Consider the following 17,791-nt stretch of genomic DNA (forward strand, 5'->3'; position numbering starts at 1 on the left):
AAAAAAAATACAAAAATTAACCAGGTGTGGTGATGGGTGCCTTGTAGTCCCTGCTACTTGGGAGGCTGAGGCAGGAGTATTGCTTGAACCCAGGAGGCAGAGGCTGCAGTGAGCCAAGATCATGCCACTGTACTCCAGCCTAGGCAATAGAGTGAGACTCTGTCTCAAAGAGAGAGAGAGAGAGAGAGAGAGAGAGAGAGAATATCAATTTCTTTTTATAAACCAAATAAATTTTATTATTCATTATTTTTTATGATTCAATAAACTCTTCATATCATTAAACAACTAAAATGTTCACAGTTCCAAAATGGGCACAGAAGTTTCTATAATATATGAGGTTTCTATCTAGAAATGTATTTTACAGATATTGGTAACTGTTAGTAAGTTATCCAGTCAACACATTTTTATTTAAAGTTTTAGGGTTCACCATAATCATCACATTCTGAGAATGCAGGTTAATTCTGTGCAAGCCATTATTCTTAGTCTACCAAACACTGTGAAATGAGTATTTTTTCATTTGTTCACTTGAGATTGTGTTGTGAACTTCTGTATATTCCCTTTTCATGTGGCATTTTACTGTGCAAATATTTTGCTACCCCATGCTTCCATTCACTTTCATCTTCACATTTATATTCATAAAGGGATGTGAATATTATGAAACAAATGGAATGCACAAGATTTCCATGTAGTACTCACAAGACCAGATACTTTTTATTTCTCATTTCAATTTTCCTAGAAATCAAAGTCATCTGATTTTGCATCCCAATGCACAAGGACAAAAATATAAGCACAAGCATGCCTAAATGTGATAAAAATTTAAGAAGGATCTGAAACTTTAAATGGAAATTTAAAAATATCTTGCGACAAATGAAGACGATAACAAAACATTCCCAAATGTACATGATGCAGTGAAAGCAGTCCAAGTCATTAAACTTTGTTTTTTTGTTTTTTTTTTAGACAGAGTCTTACTCTGTTGCCCAGGCTGGGGTGCAATGGCGCAATCTCAGTTCACTGCAACCTCTGCCTCTCAGGTTAGAGTGATCTCCTGCCTCAGCCTCCTGAGTAGCTGGGATTACAGGCGCCTGCCACCATGCCCAGCTAATTTTTGTATTTTTAGTAGAGATGGGCTTTTACCATGTTGGTAAGGCTGGTCTCGAACTTCTGAGCTCAGGCAATCCATCCACCTCGACCTCCCAAAATGCTAAGATTACAGCCATGAGCCCCTTCACTCAGCCAAGGAAACTTACAGCTTTAAAATCTTACATTAAAAAAGAAGGAAATTCCCAAGTCAGTAAGCTAGCATTACACCTTATGGAACTAGAAAAAGAACAAACTAAACCCAAAGTTGGCAGAGAGCAGAAAATAATAAATACTAGAGGAAGATAATGAAATGGAGAATAGGAAGATGTATCATGTATCAAAATATCACATCGTACCCCATAAATATGTACAATTGTTATGTGTTAAAAAAAGAAAAATAATTGTACATGTTTGGTAAATAATAGAACATGAACAAATTAATAGTTTTCAAACTTTAATAAAAATATTTCTGTTCTATAACATACATGGTAGTACAATGGCAACACTGCAATATGGGCTACAGGTTAGGTAAGTATCTATAATAAATTTCCAAGATTTGATAACTGTACTTGGACTATGTAAAAGAATGTCCTTGTTTTCCGAAAGAATTACTGAGATATTTGGTGGTAAAAGGACATGACATATATATACTTTACTCTCACATCGTTCAGAAAAAGGAATATAAAGAGGGAAAAATGAGAACCTAGCAATGCAAATATCACAAATTGATAGAGAAAAGTAACATTGGAGTATGATAAACATATTCATTACTTGATTGTGATTTTTGTGTTATTAGTGTATGCATATATGGATGCTTCAATCATACTTTAAATATATACAATTTAATATATGTCAATTATCCTTTAATCAAGGAATCAAAAATTTTACATAAAAGGCATTCAAATTGTAAAGAAAGAAGTAATATGATTTGTGTTTGCAGATGACACATTATATGTACAAAAGTCTAAAGATTACACACATAGATGTACTCACACAGTTAGAAGTAATAAAAAAATTTCAGCAAAGTTGCATGCAAACAAAATGTACATGCAAAAACAAATGGAAATTTCTATACAGTAACAATGAAATACCTGAAAAAATTAGGAGAATAATCTATTTATAATAGTATAACAACAAATAAAATAAGAACAAACAAGGAGGAAAAAGAATTGTGCATAAAACTACCAAATATTCCTTTAAAAAAGTTAAAAGAAGATACAAATAAATGAAAAGACATCTGGTGTTCATGGATAGGAATACTTAATGTTGTTACAATTGCTTTTGAGGACTTAGTTATAAGTTTTTTCCCAGGGCCAATGTCCAACATGGTGTTTTCTAGGTTTTCTTCTAGAATTCTCATAGTTTGAGGTCTTCCCGAAATGAAATCTGTTAAAAACAAAACAAAACAAAACAAAACAAAAAACAGAAAACAAACAAAAATTCCAGGTACTCTGCCAAACAGCGCCTTGAATTGATAAACAACTTCACTAGTGTTTCAGGATACAAATCAATGTATAAAAATCAATAGAATTTCCATACATAAATAATGTTCAAGCTTAGAGTCAAATCAAGAATGTAATCCACTTAGCCACACAAAAATAAAACACCTAAGAATATATTTAATAAATGAAGTGAAAGATACCTGCAAGGAGAACTACAAAACACTGCTGAGAGAAATCACAGATAAGACAAACAAATGGAAAAAACATTCCATGTTCATGGATTAGAATAATCAATATTGTTAAAATGGTCATACTGCACAAGGCAGTCTACAGATTTGATGCTACTTGTATCAAACTACCAATGTCAGTTTCACAAAACTAGAAAAAATTATTCCAAAATCCATATGGAACCAAAAAAGAGTCCAAATAGCTAAAGCAATTCTAAACAAAAAGAAAAAGCCAGAGGCATCACATTACTGGACTTCAAACTATACTATAACATGACAGTAACCAAAAACAGACACACAGACCAATGAAACAGAATAGAGAACTCATAAATAAAGCCACACACCTACAGCCATCTGATCTCCTACAAAGTCGACAAAAATAAGCAATAGGAAAAAGACTCCCTATTCAATAAATTGTGCTGGGATAGCTGAGTAGCCAAATGCAGAAAAATGAAACTGGAACCCTACATTTTACCACATACAAAAATTAACTCAAGAAGGATTAAAGATTTAAATGGGAGTAAATCATTAGTGTTCTCAGCATGCATGCAAAAACAAAAATGTTAACTATATCAGGTGGAGAATGTGTTAATTAGCTGTGGATTGTGTAATGTGTAGAAATCATTACACAAGGTATACTTTTATACCTACACACTATGTTTTACACTTTAAATAATATATAATTTTGTCAATCATATCTCAATAAAGAAATATTTAAAGGTTTTACTCAAATTCAGCTATTCTTTTAAAATGTTGCTCAGAAAACATTTGAAAAATATGTGTGGCAATGTTAGCCCACACTCTCCTCTAGCTATCATCCTATTTCCTAACGCCACAAATGAGCTTCCCAAGATGATCTTCTATACACAGTATACCTAATGCCACTTCTTGTGCTTCTTCTTCAAACTACTCCTATCTGGTCTCTGTCCCATACATTCTGCAAAACCAGATCATCCAGAGATCAGTGGTGGAGTATGTTTTCAGCTCCACTAGGACAGGTCAGCCTCCATCTTCCCTGAAAGCACTACAGTTCCCTTCATTAGTCTCTCCCTCATTCTTCCTTTTTTCTTCTTCTAACTGCACTGGCCACTCAATCTCAGTGTCTTTTGCAGACTCTCCTTCTCTTCTGTAACTTTAAATATTAACAGTTTGCAGAACATAGATTAGTCCTCATTTCATTTTCTTCTCTTATTTATAGATGGTCACGTCCATTCCCATGCCCCTATTGCCAGAAATGCAATAAAGAATCTTAAATTAATACCTAAGCCCATGGCATTTGTTGTTCACTCTAGACCTACATTCCCAACTGCCAATAAGACTTCTACACTTTCATGTCTCCCAGGCACTTTGGGAAGAACATCAAATTTTTTTTTCCCTCCTAGCATCATTTACACCTAAAGATTCTGGTGTAAGAACATAATTTTCCTGTACTTCTCTTTGAAGCACTTAATATAACTGAAATATTATAAACATTAATATGGTTTTTATATCTCCTTCCCTGTTAGACTGAGAATTCCAACAGAGCAGAAACTGTGTTTGCTCTAGTCATCTGTATTCCTTGAAGCAATTTCTACAGTCTGCCACTTACTCAATTCATAAATATAATGTGAATGGAATGAATGAGTAATTAAATTTCACAATCCTTTCTTCAATTTGGCTTAGGTTTTAGAATAAACATTTTCTTTGATAAACATTTAATAAGTCAAAAACTGCAAATTTAATAACATTAAACAGTGAACATATTTTGTAAATTTTAATATAATGTGAAGATGAACATATTATATGTAAAATATCTAAATGTTATAAACAGAATAGATGCAAAACTATGGAAATAAATAACACCAGGGCAGTCATTTCTTAGGGGCCGATGCCGCTGGAGCTGAATATTTTGAACTTATACTTGCTTAATATACTGATGAAGTATTTGCTGAATTTAACTCAACCAATTCAGTAACTAAAGCAGAAATGAGTCTTTTAAAGCATCCAAGATCACACTTGCAAGTGACATGGCAGATTAGTCCATGAGAATTATTTCAAGGTGACTCCATGTTTCCATCCTTACTTCTGAATCTTTCTTGCGAGTTTGTTGATAAAGAGAAGGATCTCATGATTTCTACTCTGACAACTTCCCAGGCACAGTCACTGTGTTTCTTCTCTTTCAGGTAGAGATGGATTCCCTGGAAGTACCTTCTCAATGCCAGTGTAGGGCTCCCAACCACCTCAGCAGATTCTCCCTTTCCCATCACCTGCACCAAGCAGGTCTCCAGGTGTTCCAGCTGCTGATGAAGTCCAGTGTAGAGTTGGTCCAGGAGGGTCATATTCCAGGCAGCAGAGAAGCGCTCTGTGTGGAAGAGGCTGAAGATCCCCTGTAGCATCTCACGGAGGACAGACACAGCCTGGGCCTTCTGCAGCTGGCTGCCATCCACCATCTCCTGGGGGAATCTGAAGTCTCTTCTGTCCTTGAGACACAAAAAAGGGGAGATCCTCCTCATTTGGCCCAGAAACACCAAAATCTTCCTTCCTCTCAGACCATGGTTCTGAGGCAGTTCACATCCCAGAGATCCAAAAGAGCCAAAGCTGTATACCACTAGGGCCACCACTAGAGGGTGCAGCCAGGCCATTGGGAAATGAGGGTGCTGCTGGCCTGGTAGAGCTGGGGTCTGAGTGTACCTTCGAACCTAGGTTCTCTGAAGACATTCGCTGTGCATGGCTTTTAATAGGAAGCAAATAGTTTTCATTTTCTGCATTCCTTTACACTTACTTCCCTTTTTTGTTATTTTTTTATTCTCAATATGATCTAAGACGTTAACATCGCTCCATACTATTAATTATGCAATAAAAGTTTAATTTTCCTAGTAAACTTTAGAGATGTGAATCAAAATGGATATTTATCAATTACATGAGAAACATCTTTGTTCTAAAGACCTAAGTGTATATATATATATACACACACACATATATGTAAACACACACACGCACACATAAACACACAATTTTTTATATATAAACATCGCTTTTTCTGTTCTAGGCTCTATTTTTACCTTCCATACTCTGCATAGGAATTGAGTCTCCCTCACCTCTCTGGGTGTATGTGGTTAGGGATATACCAGGCCATCTATGGCATTGAAACTCCTTAGGACTGGGTTTGTTTGCTATTTTATTCACAGCCAAGATTAACGGGTATTGGTGAATGAAATTCTGTGAAATTTCTCTTCCTTCTAAAATACATTTATTTAGGTCCATGAGGCTATGCTTCATGGGGGTCACAAAGTCAGGATTAATGGAGACATTGCTCTTTTTTTCACTATTTCTTACTGGTGGTCTAAGTACACTTTAGGCTGTGTCAATTCCCCCAGGAGGAATTCTGGCTCTTTTCAGGTGCATACAGTTGTGGTGATGTTTTTTCCAACATTACCTCACTCACAAGGTAGTTATCATATCCAGTAACACTTTGTCCTATAGAATAACAAAGTGTCCTGAATCCAAAATCTTCCACACTTATTCCCTGAGAGCAGGCTCACCATGTCCTGATGACTTCAGAATTCTGCTCCTGAAGAGTGTCTTGTTTCTTTGCTGCCACAATACTCCATCTTCTAAGACCCTTGTCCTTGCCCCTGAGTGTTTGTGTGAAGGACCCTAGCCCTCAGTGATGGCTTCTTCCTCTCCTGAGCCATGTTCCCAGGTATCAAAAGTTTCAACAGCCCTCCAATGCTGACAGCAAAGGTTTGTTTTGTCTAAAGAGGTGGAGGACTTATGCAACTGCAATCAGTTTATCTCCCTTAGTCAAGTAATTTTTATTTTGCTAAGTACTATTTTTATTGATGAAGACCTTTACTTAAACCACTGAAAACTTGTTGTGCTTGAAGTTTCTGAGGTGGGCACAGGGGATACAGTAACAATATTTTCTTTTACTACAATCTAATTTACAGAAACTGTGATTTCAAGTTCTTTTATCCAGTCTGTGTGATTCTTATGGGGTCTTTTTCTGTGTCTATCTCACTCTGACAATGCAGGACAGTGAGGCTCAGGCTATTCAGTAAGAAAGAAATAGCCTTCTTTCCTTGTTTGTGATTTTTCATGTTGAAATTTTGTAACTTCTTTTTATGTAGTGGTTTACTGGGTAAGGTATATCTTGCTTCTCCTACATGATGTTCTTATTCATGATGAATTGAAACAAAGAGAAGTCAAAGAAAGGCAAAGGAACCACATTGTTCTTCTATATAATTTTCAAGATTTAAGATTTTTTGTCTCTTGTTTCAACTTTCCTAGAAAGCAAACCTCAACAATTGTTTGTATATTAAAAAGAAAACAAATATAAGCCTGAATATCATGAAAGTAAAAGAAGAGAAGTGACTTTCTGCTGGCAAAATAGCAAAATGTATGTTAGCAAAATTCAGTGCAGCAAAATTGGGGATTAGGGGCTCTGGCCCAAGGTCATTGTTGAGGTACACAAAGTAAGGGAAACAGCTACTTCTGCCAGAGCCTCATATAAGAGCAACTCCTGGGTCAATGCACTGTCCTCAGCTTTGCAAGACTAGCCACCTGCTCTTCTTTCATTGAATGCAGATGTTATCAACTCTGAGGTGAGAAAAGAGGAGTTGCACCTACCAACTCACAATAGAGTGGCAACAAGACTCCAGTTGCTAGAACACCAGTCCTTTCTGGCAGGATTATGAATATTAGCCTTGCCTTAGCACGCTACCTAGTTAATAAGTCCACCCAGGAAATGAAAAGATGGCTTTTAGAAACCTACAAAGAAAAGGAATTTGATATCCCCAAAGATTCTGCTCTTAATTGTTAATCATAATAATGATATTTTTAAAAGATAATACCAAAATTATTGCATTGTAACTATAGGCCTGCCACTGTTTTAAGATCATTAAAAATGTTAACCCAATACCCTGTTTGGATTACATTCATTTTTATAACTGTTTGGAGAGAAATATAAATTTGGAGGAGCAGAACAAAGACCTAAGGTCAAAACCATAGGACAAGCAAATAATAGTGAGTCTGGAAGAGTCCATTAAAAAATAGAACTGGACATGAGATTTATGAACCAAGGAGAGGCCACAGTATGAAACAAGAAGAGCAGGAGGGTATGTTGTCAGGTGATTCTGAATTCTGCTTCAAATGCCCATGGGTTGCTGTCTATTGTTTTATAAGGCAGGAGTAGGTGTGGTATGAGTGAATTGAACTGACTGACTTTTAAGTTTTAAGTAAAAGTAAAGAGAAGACCATTTAAATGGATGTAAAGGAGACTTTTCTGCCAATAAAAAAAAAGTCTAAAAATTAATGAGCAATTTCTTAAATGAAATACATTCAGATTACTTTAAGAACCTATTAAATGCATACTCCAGGAGGTCTATTTATTTTTGACTCTTGAGTTTTCTTGTGAGTTTAAGAATAAGCAAAAAGCACCTCATATTTTCCATTCTAAAGATAGCTCAGCCTGGTGGGCTTTTACTTTCTCCTTGGGTCCTCACTAATTCCAAGGTAGACTCTTCAGGCCCACTTGCTGTCATCATTCCCAAGGAAGACAAATCAGTTTCTCACCACCTGGTCAGACTAGACTTTGGGCTGTCTACTGACAGAACCCAGTGAAGATCCTTTTCTTCTGTTTATCTTTTTATCCAATGGTTAAGTTGTAAGTGTCAAAAAAAAAAATCTTTCGTATGAACAAGATGGGAAAACATTATGCACTTCATACACTAAAACAGTGAATGCTTTTAAAAGGCTACTTACCAAAGTGAGTCTTCCTTTGACACCAAAAGCAGCCACATTGCTTAGTAAGGCTATCTTTGGCTATCTAGGATTGTCGATTGTTGGCATCAAAATGGATGCTATTTTCAACCTCCTTGCTTCTATGGTGTTTATGTTTCTTAGGATTTAAAAGTTGTAAAACATTTACCAAAATCAGAAAATAAAATCCTGTCATTGCCAAGATGTTGGCTTGCCTACCTATGTGCACAAACATGTATGACCCACACAGTCACATGGAGCTTTTCCCACTGTCCCCAGACTGCATATTCAGCCAACGTGTGCAAAACCCCATTCCATGAACAGGCTTTATATGCAAAGGGGTCTCCAAATGCCAAAGGAGCCCAGAAACCAAAGAACAAGGCAGATAAATTTAGTTTGTCGGTAAAGGGTGATTTTCTGGGGAGCTTACAGACAGAAACATGTCGTTGTGTAGCAGCAAGACAAGTAGTTCTCAACGCTGCAGCCCTCTAGACCCAGGGGTCATGTTTTGGAAGAAAAGCATGTCTGCTCGGGAAGGAATGCTGAGAGTGTCTCAGTCTATGATTTCTGCAACGTCAAGGCTTGTTTTGGAGGAAAAGTAAGCCTTACAGTAAATAGGTGTTTCTACGTAAAGAGTAATGCATTAACTAGATATCTTGGAAGCATTCCCAGACTTGGGGTTAATCAGGAGTCACATGGCAGATTAGCATCTAAAAGACTCAACTCTTATCCCTATAACCCACATACTTTGGCAATAATCCCTGTCAAGGTGTCTTGGTGGCTATCCGGGGAGTTGGGATGGTGCCCTAGTGCCATCAGTATAGGATGTAGCTTGCTTCATGTGAAATCACAGCAAGTGGAGCTCATTATAACTCCATTATAACTCCTTTAACAGGCATTATTGGAGTTTCCTTTTATAGGGCAAGAGATGAGTTATTTGTAGTTGTTTTTGTCTGATTCTTAAAGACTTCACCATCACCAGCTTATTGATTAGCTGTCATAGTCTGCTATATAATAGACTTTTAGCTACTCACATTAATGGCTAATAGTTGTAATTTGTTACTTTTTTAAATTTGACGTTTGTTTTGTTTTGTTTTATGGACCCTAATCTTCAGGAAGACTTCCAAATTCTAAGTATGCTGACTCATTGGAGAATGTACCAAGTGGAAAGAAAAGAAAGGGAATGAAACCGCCAATGTTTTCCTTTCAATTAACTTCATTAAATAATTTTGACAAAGGTATTTGCTGTCATTAGTTATTATGATCTTCAAACATGCACATTACTAATATCTGTTTTACTTGGAAGGTTCTGCCCTACTTGCTTCTAATTGTAGTCAAATATGTGCTGTGTCCCTTCTGTTCAGGTATTGTTTCATTTTGTTTTAGTTTTAAAGGAGGCTGCATTATAACCAAAATTTAAGACATATCTTGGATTGCATTGGCCTCATGGAATAATTTTCCCCATAGAGTGATAACTTGCTAGATCCTAAAGAGAAAACAGCAGTTGGCAGCTGGCACTAGAATAAGTCTTGTCCCTTCCAATACTCTGCAGGCTACCATGGTATAATTGTCTCCCATGCTGCAGACACTGATGTTGGCCACGTCTCTGTGAGAGGACTCTGTGCTTTAATCTTCATCCACTTTCAGTCTTCTCTCCCTCTCTATGATCAGATGATTTGAACAGTTGACTCCATCTCCCCATTCGTGTTGTTCCATCTCTTGAAGATCTGCCACTGTTGCAGTCAATGTTTTAAACGTCTCTATTCTCCTTCCAAGATATCAAGCTGCTGCTCTTTTTTTCAACTTCTTCATGTCCACAATATGTGGCTTTTTGAACAAATGAGAGTCCTTCGTCTAGTGCAGTCTCCTCTTAGGGAAATCAGAACATGGAAGCTTCTAAACATAGGCACAGATGAGCTCTTGAATTCTTTACTAGTTCTTTCGGTGTAAATATGTGGGCAGGCCTCCTTCTATTTGTTGCATTTTGCAGCCTGACTGGACATCAGTGGGTCTTGACCCCCACAGCTCATGAATCACCTGGCAGGAGGGGTGAAAGCAAGATCATGTTCACACTCTTTCTTCCAAGGCTCTAAAAACTTAACTGTCTCCAGCTAGTGCTGCATGGTTAGCCCTTGCCAAGTCTCCATGGGAACTGGAGTGCTTCTTCCTGCTCCCTGTGGCCCTTCTCAGGTGGACTAGATGCACCTCAGCTGGGTTGGGAGTGTAGAGGGAAGTAATGTTTGGCTCTAAAGAGGGACCTGAATGAGTGGGCCATCTCAGCACTCACTACCCCCGCAACTTCACTCTCTGTTCTGGTCCTCCAGACCCACTGCTTGATTCCTCAATATTGTAGAGCACAAAACTGGTTAATAACTCCAGGATATGATGCAAGATATGGCTATAGAGATTTCCAGGGCAAGGTGACAGTTTGGAGCCAAGTCATAAAATTTTCACAGCAACCTGAATATAATTTTTTTTAAAAAAGATACATCACAAAAAAAAACCACTAAAAAAGGCACTGAAAAAATGAAAGAGGTTATAACATTTGAAAGGCATTATGGAGGGTGGATCAAGGTGGCTGAATGGAGGGAACCATCAATGGTCCCACCCTCCCCATATGATCACCAAGTTTGACAACTGTCTATACAAAGGGAGCATCTTCACAGGAAGCAAAAATCTGGTGAGCACTCACAGTTCCTGATTTTTGATCCACATCACTAAAAGAGACACTAGAGAGGGTAGGAAAGACAGTCTTGAATTGCCAACAAGACTCTGCCTCCATCCCTGGCAGCAGCCACACGGGCATGGAGAATCTGTGCACTTGAGAGAGGGAGAGTACAGTAAGTGTATTCTCATGGATTAAATGCATTAAATTCCTGGCTGCCCTCTGACAGCAGAAAGCAGAACAGAGCTGTACTCAGCTGTGCCTGCCCATGGAGGGAGCATTTGGACCAGCCCTAGCCGGAGGGAAATGTCTTATCCCAGTGATGGGAGATTGAGTTCCAGCAAGCCTCCCCACCATAGACTAAAGGGCTCTAGGACCATAAATAAACTTGAAAGGCAGTCTAGACCACAAGGACTGTAATTCCTAAGCAAGCCCTAGTGCTGAGCTGGGCTCAGAGGCAGTGAATAGGAAGGGGGCATGTGATCTACTGAGACACCAGCAAGAAAGGTTAAAGGAGTACTTGCAACATTTCTTCTATAACCCCAGGCAGCATAGTTCACAACTCCAAATGAGACCCTTCCTTCTTCTTAAAGAAAGGAGAGGAAGATGTATTAGTTTGTTTTCATGCTGCTGATAAAGACATACCCAAAACTACGAACAAAAAGAGGTTTAATTGGACTTACAGTTCCACATGGCTGAGGAGGTCTCAGAATCATGGCAGGAGGTGAAAGGCACTTCTTACATGACAGCAGCAAGAGAAAAAATGAGCAAGAAGCAAAAGCAGAAACGCTTGATAAACCCATCAAATCTCATGAGACTTATTTACTATTACAAGAATAACATGGAAAAGATGGGCCCCCATGATTCAATACCTCCCCCTGGGTCCCTCCCAAAACAGGTGAGAATTCTGAGAGATACAGTTCAAGTTGAGATTTGGTGGGAACACAGCCAAACCATATCATTTTGCCTCTGGGCCCTCCAAATCTCATGTCCTTACATTTCAGAACCAATCATGCCTTCCCAAGAGTCTTAACTCATTTCAGCATTAACCTAAAAGTCCACAGTCTGAAGTCTCACTGAGACAAGGCAAGTGTCTTCCACCTATGAGCCTGTAAAATCAAAAGCAAGCTAGTTACTTCCTAGATACAATGGAGGTACCGGTAATGGGTAAGTACAGCCATTCCAAATGAGAGAAATTGGCCAAAACAAAGGGGCTACAGGGCCCACACATGTCCAAAATCCAGTGGGGCAGTCAAATGTTAAAGCTCCAAAATGGTCTCCGTTGACTCCAGGTCTTACATTCAGGTCTTTTGCTGATGCAAAAGGTGGGTTCCCATGTTCTTGGGCAGCTCCGCTCCTGTGGCTTTGAAGGGTACAGCCTACCTCCTGGCTGCCTTCCTGGGCTGGCATTGAGTGTCTCCAGCTTTTCCAGGTGCATGGTGGAAGTCGTCAGTAGATCTATCATTCTCGGGTCTGGAGGATGGTGGCCCTCTTCTCAAAGCTCCACTAGGAAGTGCCCCAATAGAGACTCTGCTACTTAAGTAGCAAGAGCCTCCTTGCTACTTATGCAGATTTCTGAAGCCAGCTTGAATTTCTCCCCAGAAAACAGGTTTTTCTTCTCTATTGCATTGTCAGGCTGCAAATTTTCTTAACTTTTATGCTGCTTCTTTTTTTTTTTTTTTTTTAATTGAATGCCTTTAACAGTACCCAAGTCACCTCTTGAATGCTTTGGTGTGTAGAAATTTCTTCCACCAGATACCCTAAATCATCACTCCCAGGTTCAAAGTTTCATAAATCTCTAGGGCAGGGGCAAAATGTTACCAGCCTTTTTGCTAAAACATACCCTTGCTCCGGTTTCCAACAAGTTCCTCATCTCCACCTGAGACCACCTCAACCTGAATCTTATTGTCCATATCATTATCAGCATTTTGGGCAAAGCCATTCAGCAAGTCTCTAGGAAGTTCCAAACTTTCCCATGTTTTCCTGTCTTCTTCTAAGCCCTTCAAACTGTTCCAACCTCTGCTTGTTACCCAGTTTCAAGGTTGATTCCACATGTTCAGAAATCTTTCAGCAATGCTCCATTCCTGGTATCAGTTTACTGTATTAGTTTGTTTCCATGTTGCTGATAAAGACATAGCCAAAACTGAGAACAAAAAGAAGTTTAATTGGACTTACAGTTCCAGATGCCTGAGGAGGCCTCAGAATCGTGGCGGGAGAAAAATGGCACTTCTTACGTGGTGGTGGCAAGAGAAAAATAAGGAAGAAGCAAAAGTGTAAACCCCTGATAAACCCATCAGATCTCATGACACTTATTCACTATCACAAGAATAGCATGGGAAAGATAGACCCCATGATTCAATGACCTTCCCCTGGGTCCCTCCTACAACATGTGAGAGTTCTGGGAGATATATTTCAAGTTGAGATTTGGGTGGGTACACAGTCAAACCATATCAGAAGGGTAAAGAGGACTTTGTCTTGCATCTTGAACACCAGTTCAGCCACAGTGGATAGGGTACCATTCAGGGTCATGAGTCACCCATTCCAGACCCTAGTTCCCAGATAACATTTCTAGGCACACCGTGGGCCAGAAGATAGCCTACTGCCTTCAACAGAAGGACCCAGTTCAGGGAAGATTCATTATCTACTTACTAAAAAGCCCTTGAGCTCTGTGGAAGCAGCAGCAATATTCAGGTAGTACACCACAGGCCTTTGGTGAGACTCTGAAACATGCTGGCTTCAAATGAGAACAAGCACATTCCCAGTTTAAGCAGACAGAAAAGTAAAGGGATTTTGTCTTACACGTTAGGTAGCAGGTTGGCAACAGGGCATGGAACACCAACTGTGCTCTTGGGGCTTCTGATTTCAGGACTTGGCTCTTGAACAGCATTTATGGATCTGTCCTGGACCAAAAAGTGGCCTGCTTCCCTGAAGAGTGTGTCCCAGGCCTGACAGCATTCACCACAAGCTGACTGAGGAGCCCTGGGCCCTTAACTGAACATCGGCAGTAGACCAGCAGTACTTCCAATGAGCCTGTGGTGTTGGTGGTAACCATGTGGTGAGGTTCCTGTGACTGTGGAAAGGGGAGAGAAGAGTGGGAAGCTCTGTGTCATGTGGTTTGAGAGTTAGCTCAGCTCCAGTAGAATGGAACAACAGGTATATTTCTAAGGTTTTTGACTCTAGTCCCTGTCTCTAGGATGGCATCTCTGGACCTGCAGAGACATCCTTGCTGTCCTGAAAGGAAGAACACAGGTCTGGCTGGTTTTTCCACCTGATTATTGTAGAGCTCCAGAGCCTTGAGCAAACATAGGTAGTAGCTAGAGAGTGTCTACACCAGGCCTTGGGTAAAAACCAATGCAGTGCTGGCTTCAGGTCTGACCCACTGCAGTCCCAGTGGTGGTGGCCACAGGGGTGCTCTGTCACTCCACTCCCAGCTCCAAGTGGCTCAGAACAGAGAGAGAGACTGTGCTTGTTTGGGAGAAAGTAAGGGAAGAGAACAAGAGTATCTGCCTTGTAATTCAGAGAATTCTCCCAGATCTGGTCTAAGACCATCAACGTGGTGACTCTACAACTCCACAAGAACCACAGCATTACTGGGTTTGGGGTGCCCCCAAAAGCAGAAACAGCATAGACCACAACACCCAAGTTTTTTCAAATATCTGGAAAGCCTTCCCAGAAGGACAGGTACAAACAGCTAGAATGAATGGAATGAACTGGAAACTCTTCAATGTCCAGATATAGATAAATGTCCACAGGTATCAACACCATCCAGGAACACATCACCTCACCAAATGAACTAAATAAGCCACCAGGGACCAATCCTGGAGAGGCAGAGATATGTGACCTTTCATACAAAGAAATCAAAATTTTGAGGAAACTCAGAGAAATTCAGTGTAAGACAGAAGGAATTCATAATTCTATCAGATAAATTTAACAGGGATTAAAATAATTTTTAAAAATCAAGCAAAAATTCTTGCTGAAAAATGTATCTGACATACTGAAGAATGCATCAGAGTCTTTTAATAGCAATGGGAGAATTGATCAAGTTGAAGAAAGAATTAGTGATCTGAAAGACAAGGTATTTGAAAATACAGAGTTGGAGGAGACAAAAGAAAAAGATTAAAAAGCAATGAAATATCTCTACAAGATCTAGAAAATAGTACCAAAAAAGCAAAACTAAGAGTTATTGGCCTTAAAGAGAAGGTAGAGAAAGAGACAGGCATAGAAAGTTTTTACAAAAAGATAGTAACAGAGAACTTCCCAAACCTAGAGAAAGATATCAATATCCAAGTACAAGAAAGTCAAAGAACACCAAGCAAATTTAACACAAAGAAGACTACCTCAAAGCATTTAAGAATCAAACTCCCAAAGGTCAAGGATAAAGAAAGGATTCTAAAAGCACCAAGAAAAGAGAAACAAATAACATACATTAGAGCTCCAATATGCCTGGCAGAAGACTTTTTCTTGGAAACTTTATAGGCCAAGAGAGAATAGCATAATATATTATATTTAATATATATATATGTATTTACATACTGTATTTATATTTATATTACATATGTATATTTATATATGTATATTTTGATATATATTTATACATATTTATATATAAAACAATAATATATTTAATATTTAAATATATAAAATATATAATATATTGAATATATAGAATATATTCAATTTATATTTAAATATATATTTATTGAATATATTTGATATATTCAATATATATTGAATATATTATTTAATATATATTAAAGTGCTAAATGAAAATAACATTTACCCTACTATAGTATATCTGGTGAGAACATCTTTCAATGAAAGAGAAGAAAACATGTTGCCAGACAAAATCTGAGGGATTTCATGAACGCCAGTCCTGTGCTACAAGAAAAGCTAAAGGTAGTACTTCAGTAAGAAAGAAAAGGACATTGATGAGAAGTAAGAAATAATCTGAAGTTATAAAACTCACTGGTAATAGTAAGTACACAGAATGACACAGAATATTACAACACTGTAACTGTGGTAAGTAGGAAGATAAACAATGAACCAATTGAAAATAATACCTATAACAACTTTTAAGGTATAAGCAATACAAAAAGATAGAAATAGAAACAACAGTAAGTTTAAAAACAGGGAGATGAAGTTAAGGTGTAGAGTTTATACTAGTTTTCTCTTTGCTTGTTTATTGGTTTACACAAACAGAAGTTGTTATCTGCTTAAAATGGTTATATGATAGTATTTGCAATCCTCATGGTAACCTCAAATTTAATAACTTACAACAGATAAAAAAAAAGCCAGAATCTAAATCATATCACCAGAGAAAAACATCTCAAATGAAAGGAAGACAGGAAGGAAGAGAAAAAGAAAGAAAGAAAATAAAATAAAACAAAGGGAAAAGAAAACAAATAACAAAACTGCAGGAGTAAGCCCTTATTTAGCAATCATAACATTGAGTGGAAATGGACTAAACTCTCCAATCAAAAGGCATAGAGTGGTTGAGTGGATAAGAAAAACAAGACCCAATGATGCATTGTCTACGAGAAACACACTTCACCTACATACCTATGAAGACAGGCAAAGACTAACAATAAAGGGATGAAAAAGGATACTCCAGAGTAACTATACTTATATCAAACAAAATAGATTTTAAGACAAAAAGTGTAAGAAGAGACAAAGTCACTGTATAATGATAAAAGTGTCAATTCAGCAGGAGAATATAACAATCATAAACATATTAAAACACCGGCACACCCATATATATAAAGTAAATATTATTAGAGCTAAATCAAGAGATAGATCCAAATACAATAATAGCTGGAGACTTAAACACTCCACTTTCAGCAGTGGACAGATTTTCCAGACAGAAAATCAACAAAGAAACATCAGACTTAATCTGCACTCTAGTGCAAATGAATCTAAGAGATATTTTATTAAACATTTCATCATACAGCTGCAGAATACTCATTATCCTCCTAAATCATGGATCGTTCTCAAAGACAGACCATATGCTAGGTCACAAAACAAGTCTTAAAACATTCAAAAAAATGAAATGCTATAAAGCATCTTTTCTGACCACAATGGAACAAAACTAAAAATCAATAACGGGAGGAATTTTGCAAACTACATAAAGACATGAAAATTAAACAATATGCTCCTGAATGTTCCATGTATCAATAAAAAAGAAGGGAATTGAAAAATATCTTGAAACAAATAATAAAACATGACATATTGAAATTTATGGGACCCAGCAAAAGCAGTACTAAGAGGGAAATTTATCATTATAAACTTGACAAAAAAGAAAAACTTCAAATAACTTCAAATAAATATATAATGAGTTCAAACAACTCTATAGTTAAAACATCTAATAATATGATTTAAAAATGGTCAAAAGATCTGAATGGACATTTCTCAAAAGAAGACATACAAATAACAAACAGGAATATCAACATTATCAGAGAAATGCAAATAAAACTACAAAGAGATATCATCTCACCCCAGTTAAAATGGCTCTTATCCAAAAGTCAGCCAGTAATACATGTTGGCAAGGATGTGAAGAAAAGGGAACTCTCATTAACTGTTGGTGGAAATGAAAGTTAGTACAACCACTGTGGAGAAAAGTTTGGAGGTTCATCAGACAACTA

At 37.7% G+C, this 17,791-nt stretch overlaps 1 protein-coding gene across 1 annotated transcript; it reads right to left on the reverse strand.

The window, feature by feature from the left end:
* Window positions 1–4,782: 4,782 nt before the first annotated feature.
* LOC105715630 (interferon omega-1-like) lies at window positions 4,783–5,370 on the reverse strand. Its single transcript, XM_012450035.2, has one exon. The coding sequence runs from the start codon at window positions 5,368–5,370 to the stop codon at window positions 4,783–4,785; it is 588 nt and encodes a 195-aa protein (XP_012305458.1).
* Window positions 5,371–17,791: the final 12,421 nt, after the last annotated feature.

The sequence above is a fragment of the Aotus nancymaae genome, unplaced genomic scaffold, assembly GCF_030222135.1.
Source record: "Aotus nancymaae isolate 86718 unplaced genomic scaffold, 86718_ANA_hifiasm-v0.15.2.pri h1tg000003l, whole genome shotgun sequence".
Lineage (NCBI taxonomy): Eukaryota > Metazoa > Chordata > Mammalia > Primates > Aotidae > Aotus > Aotus nancymaae.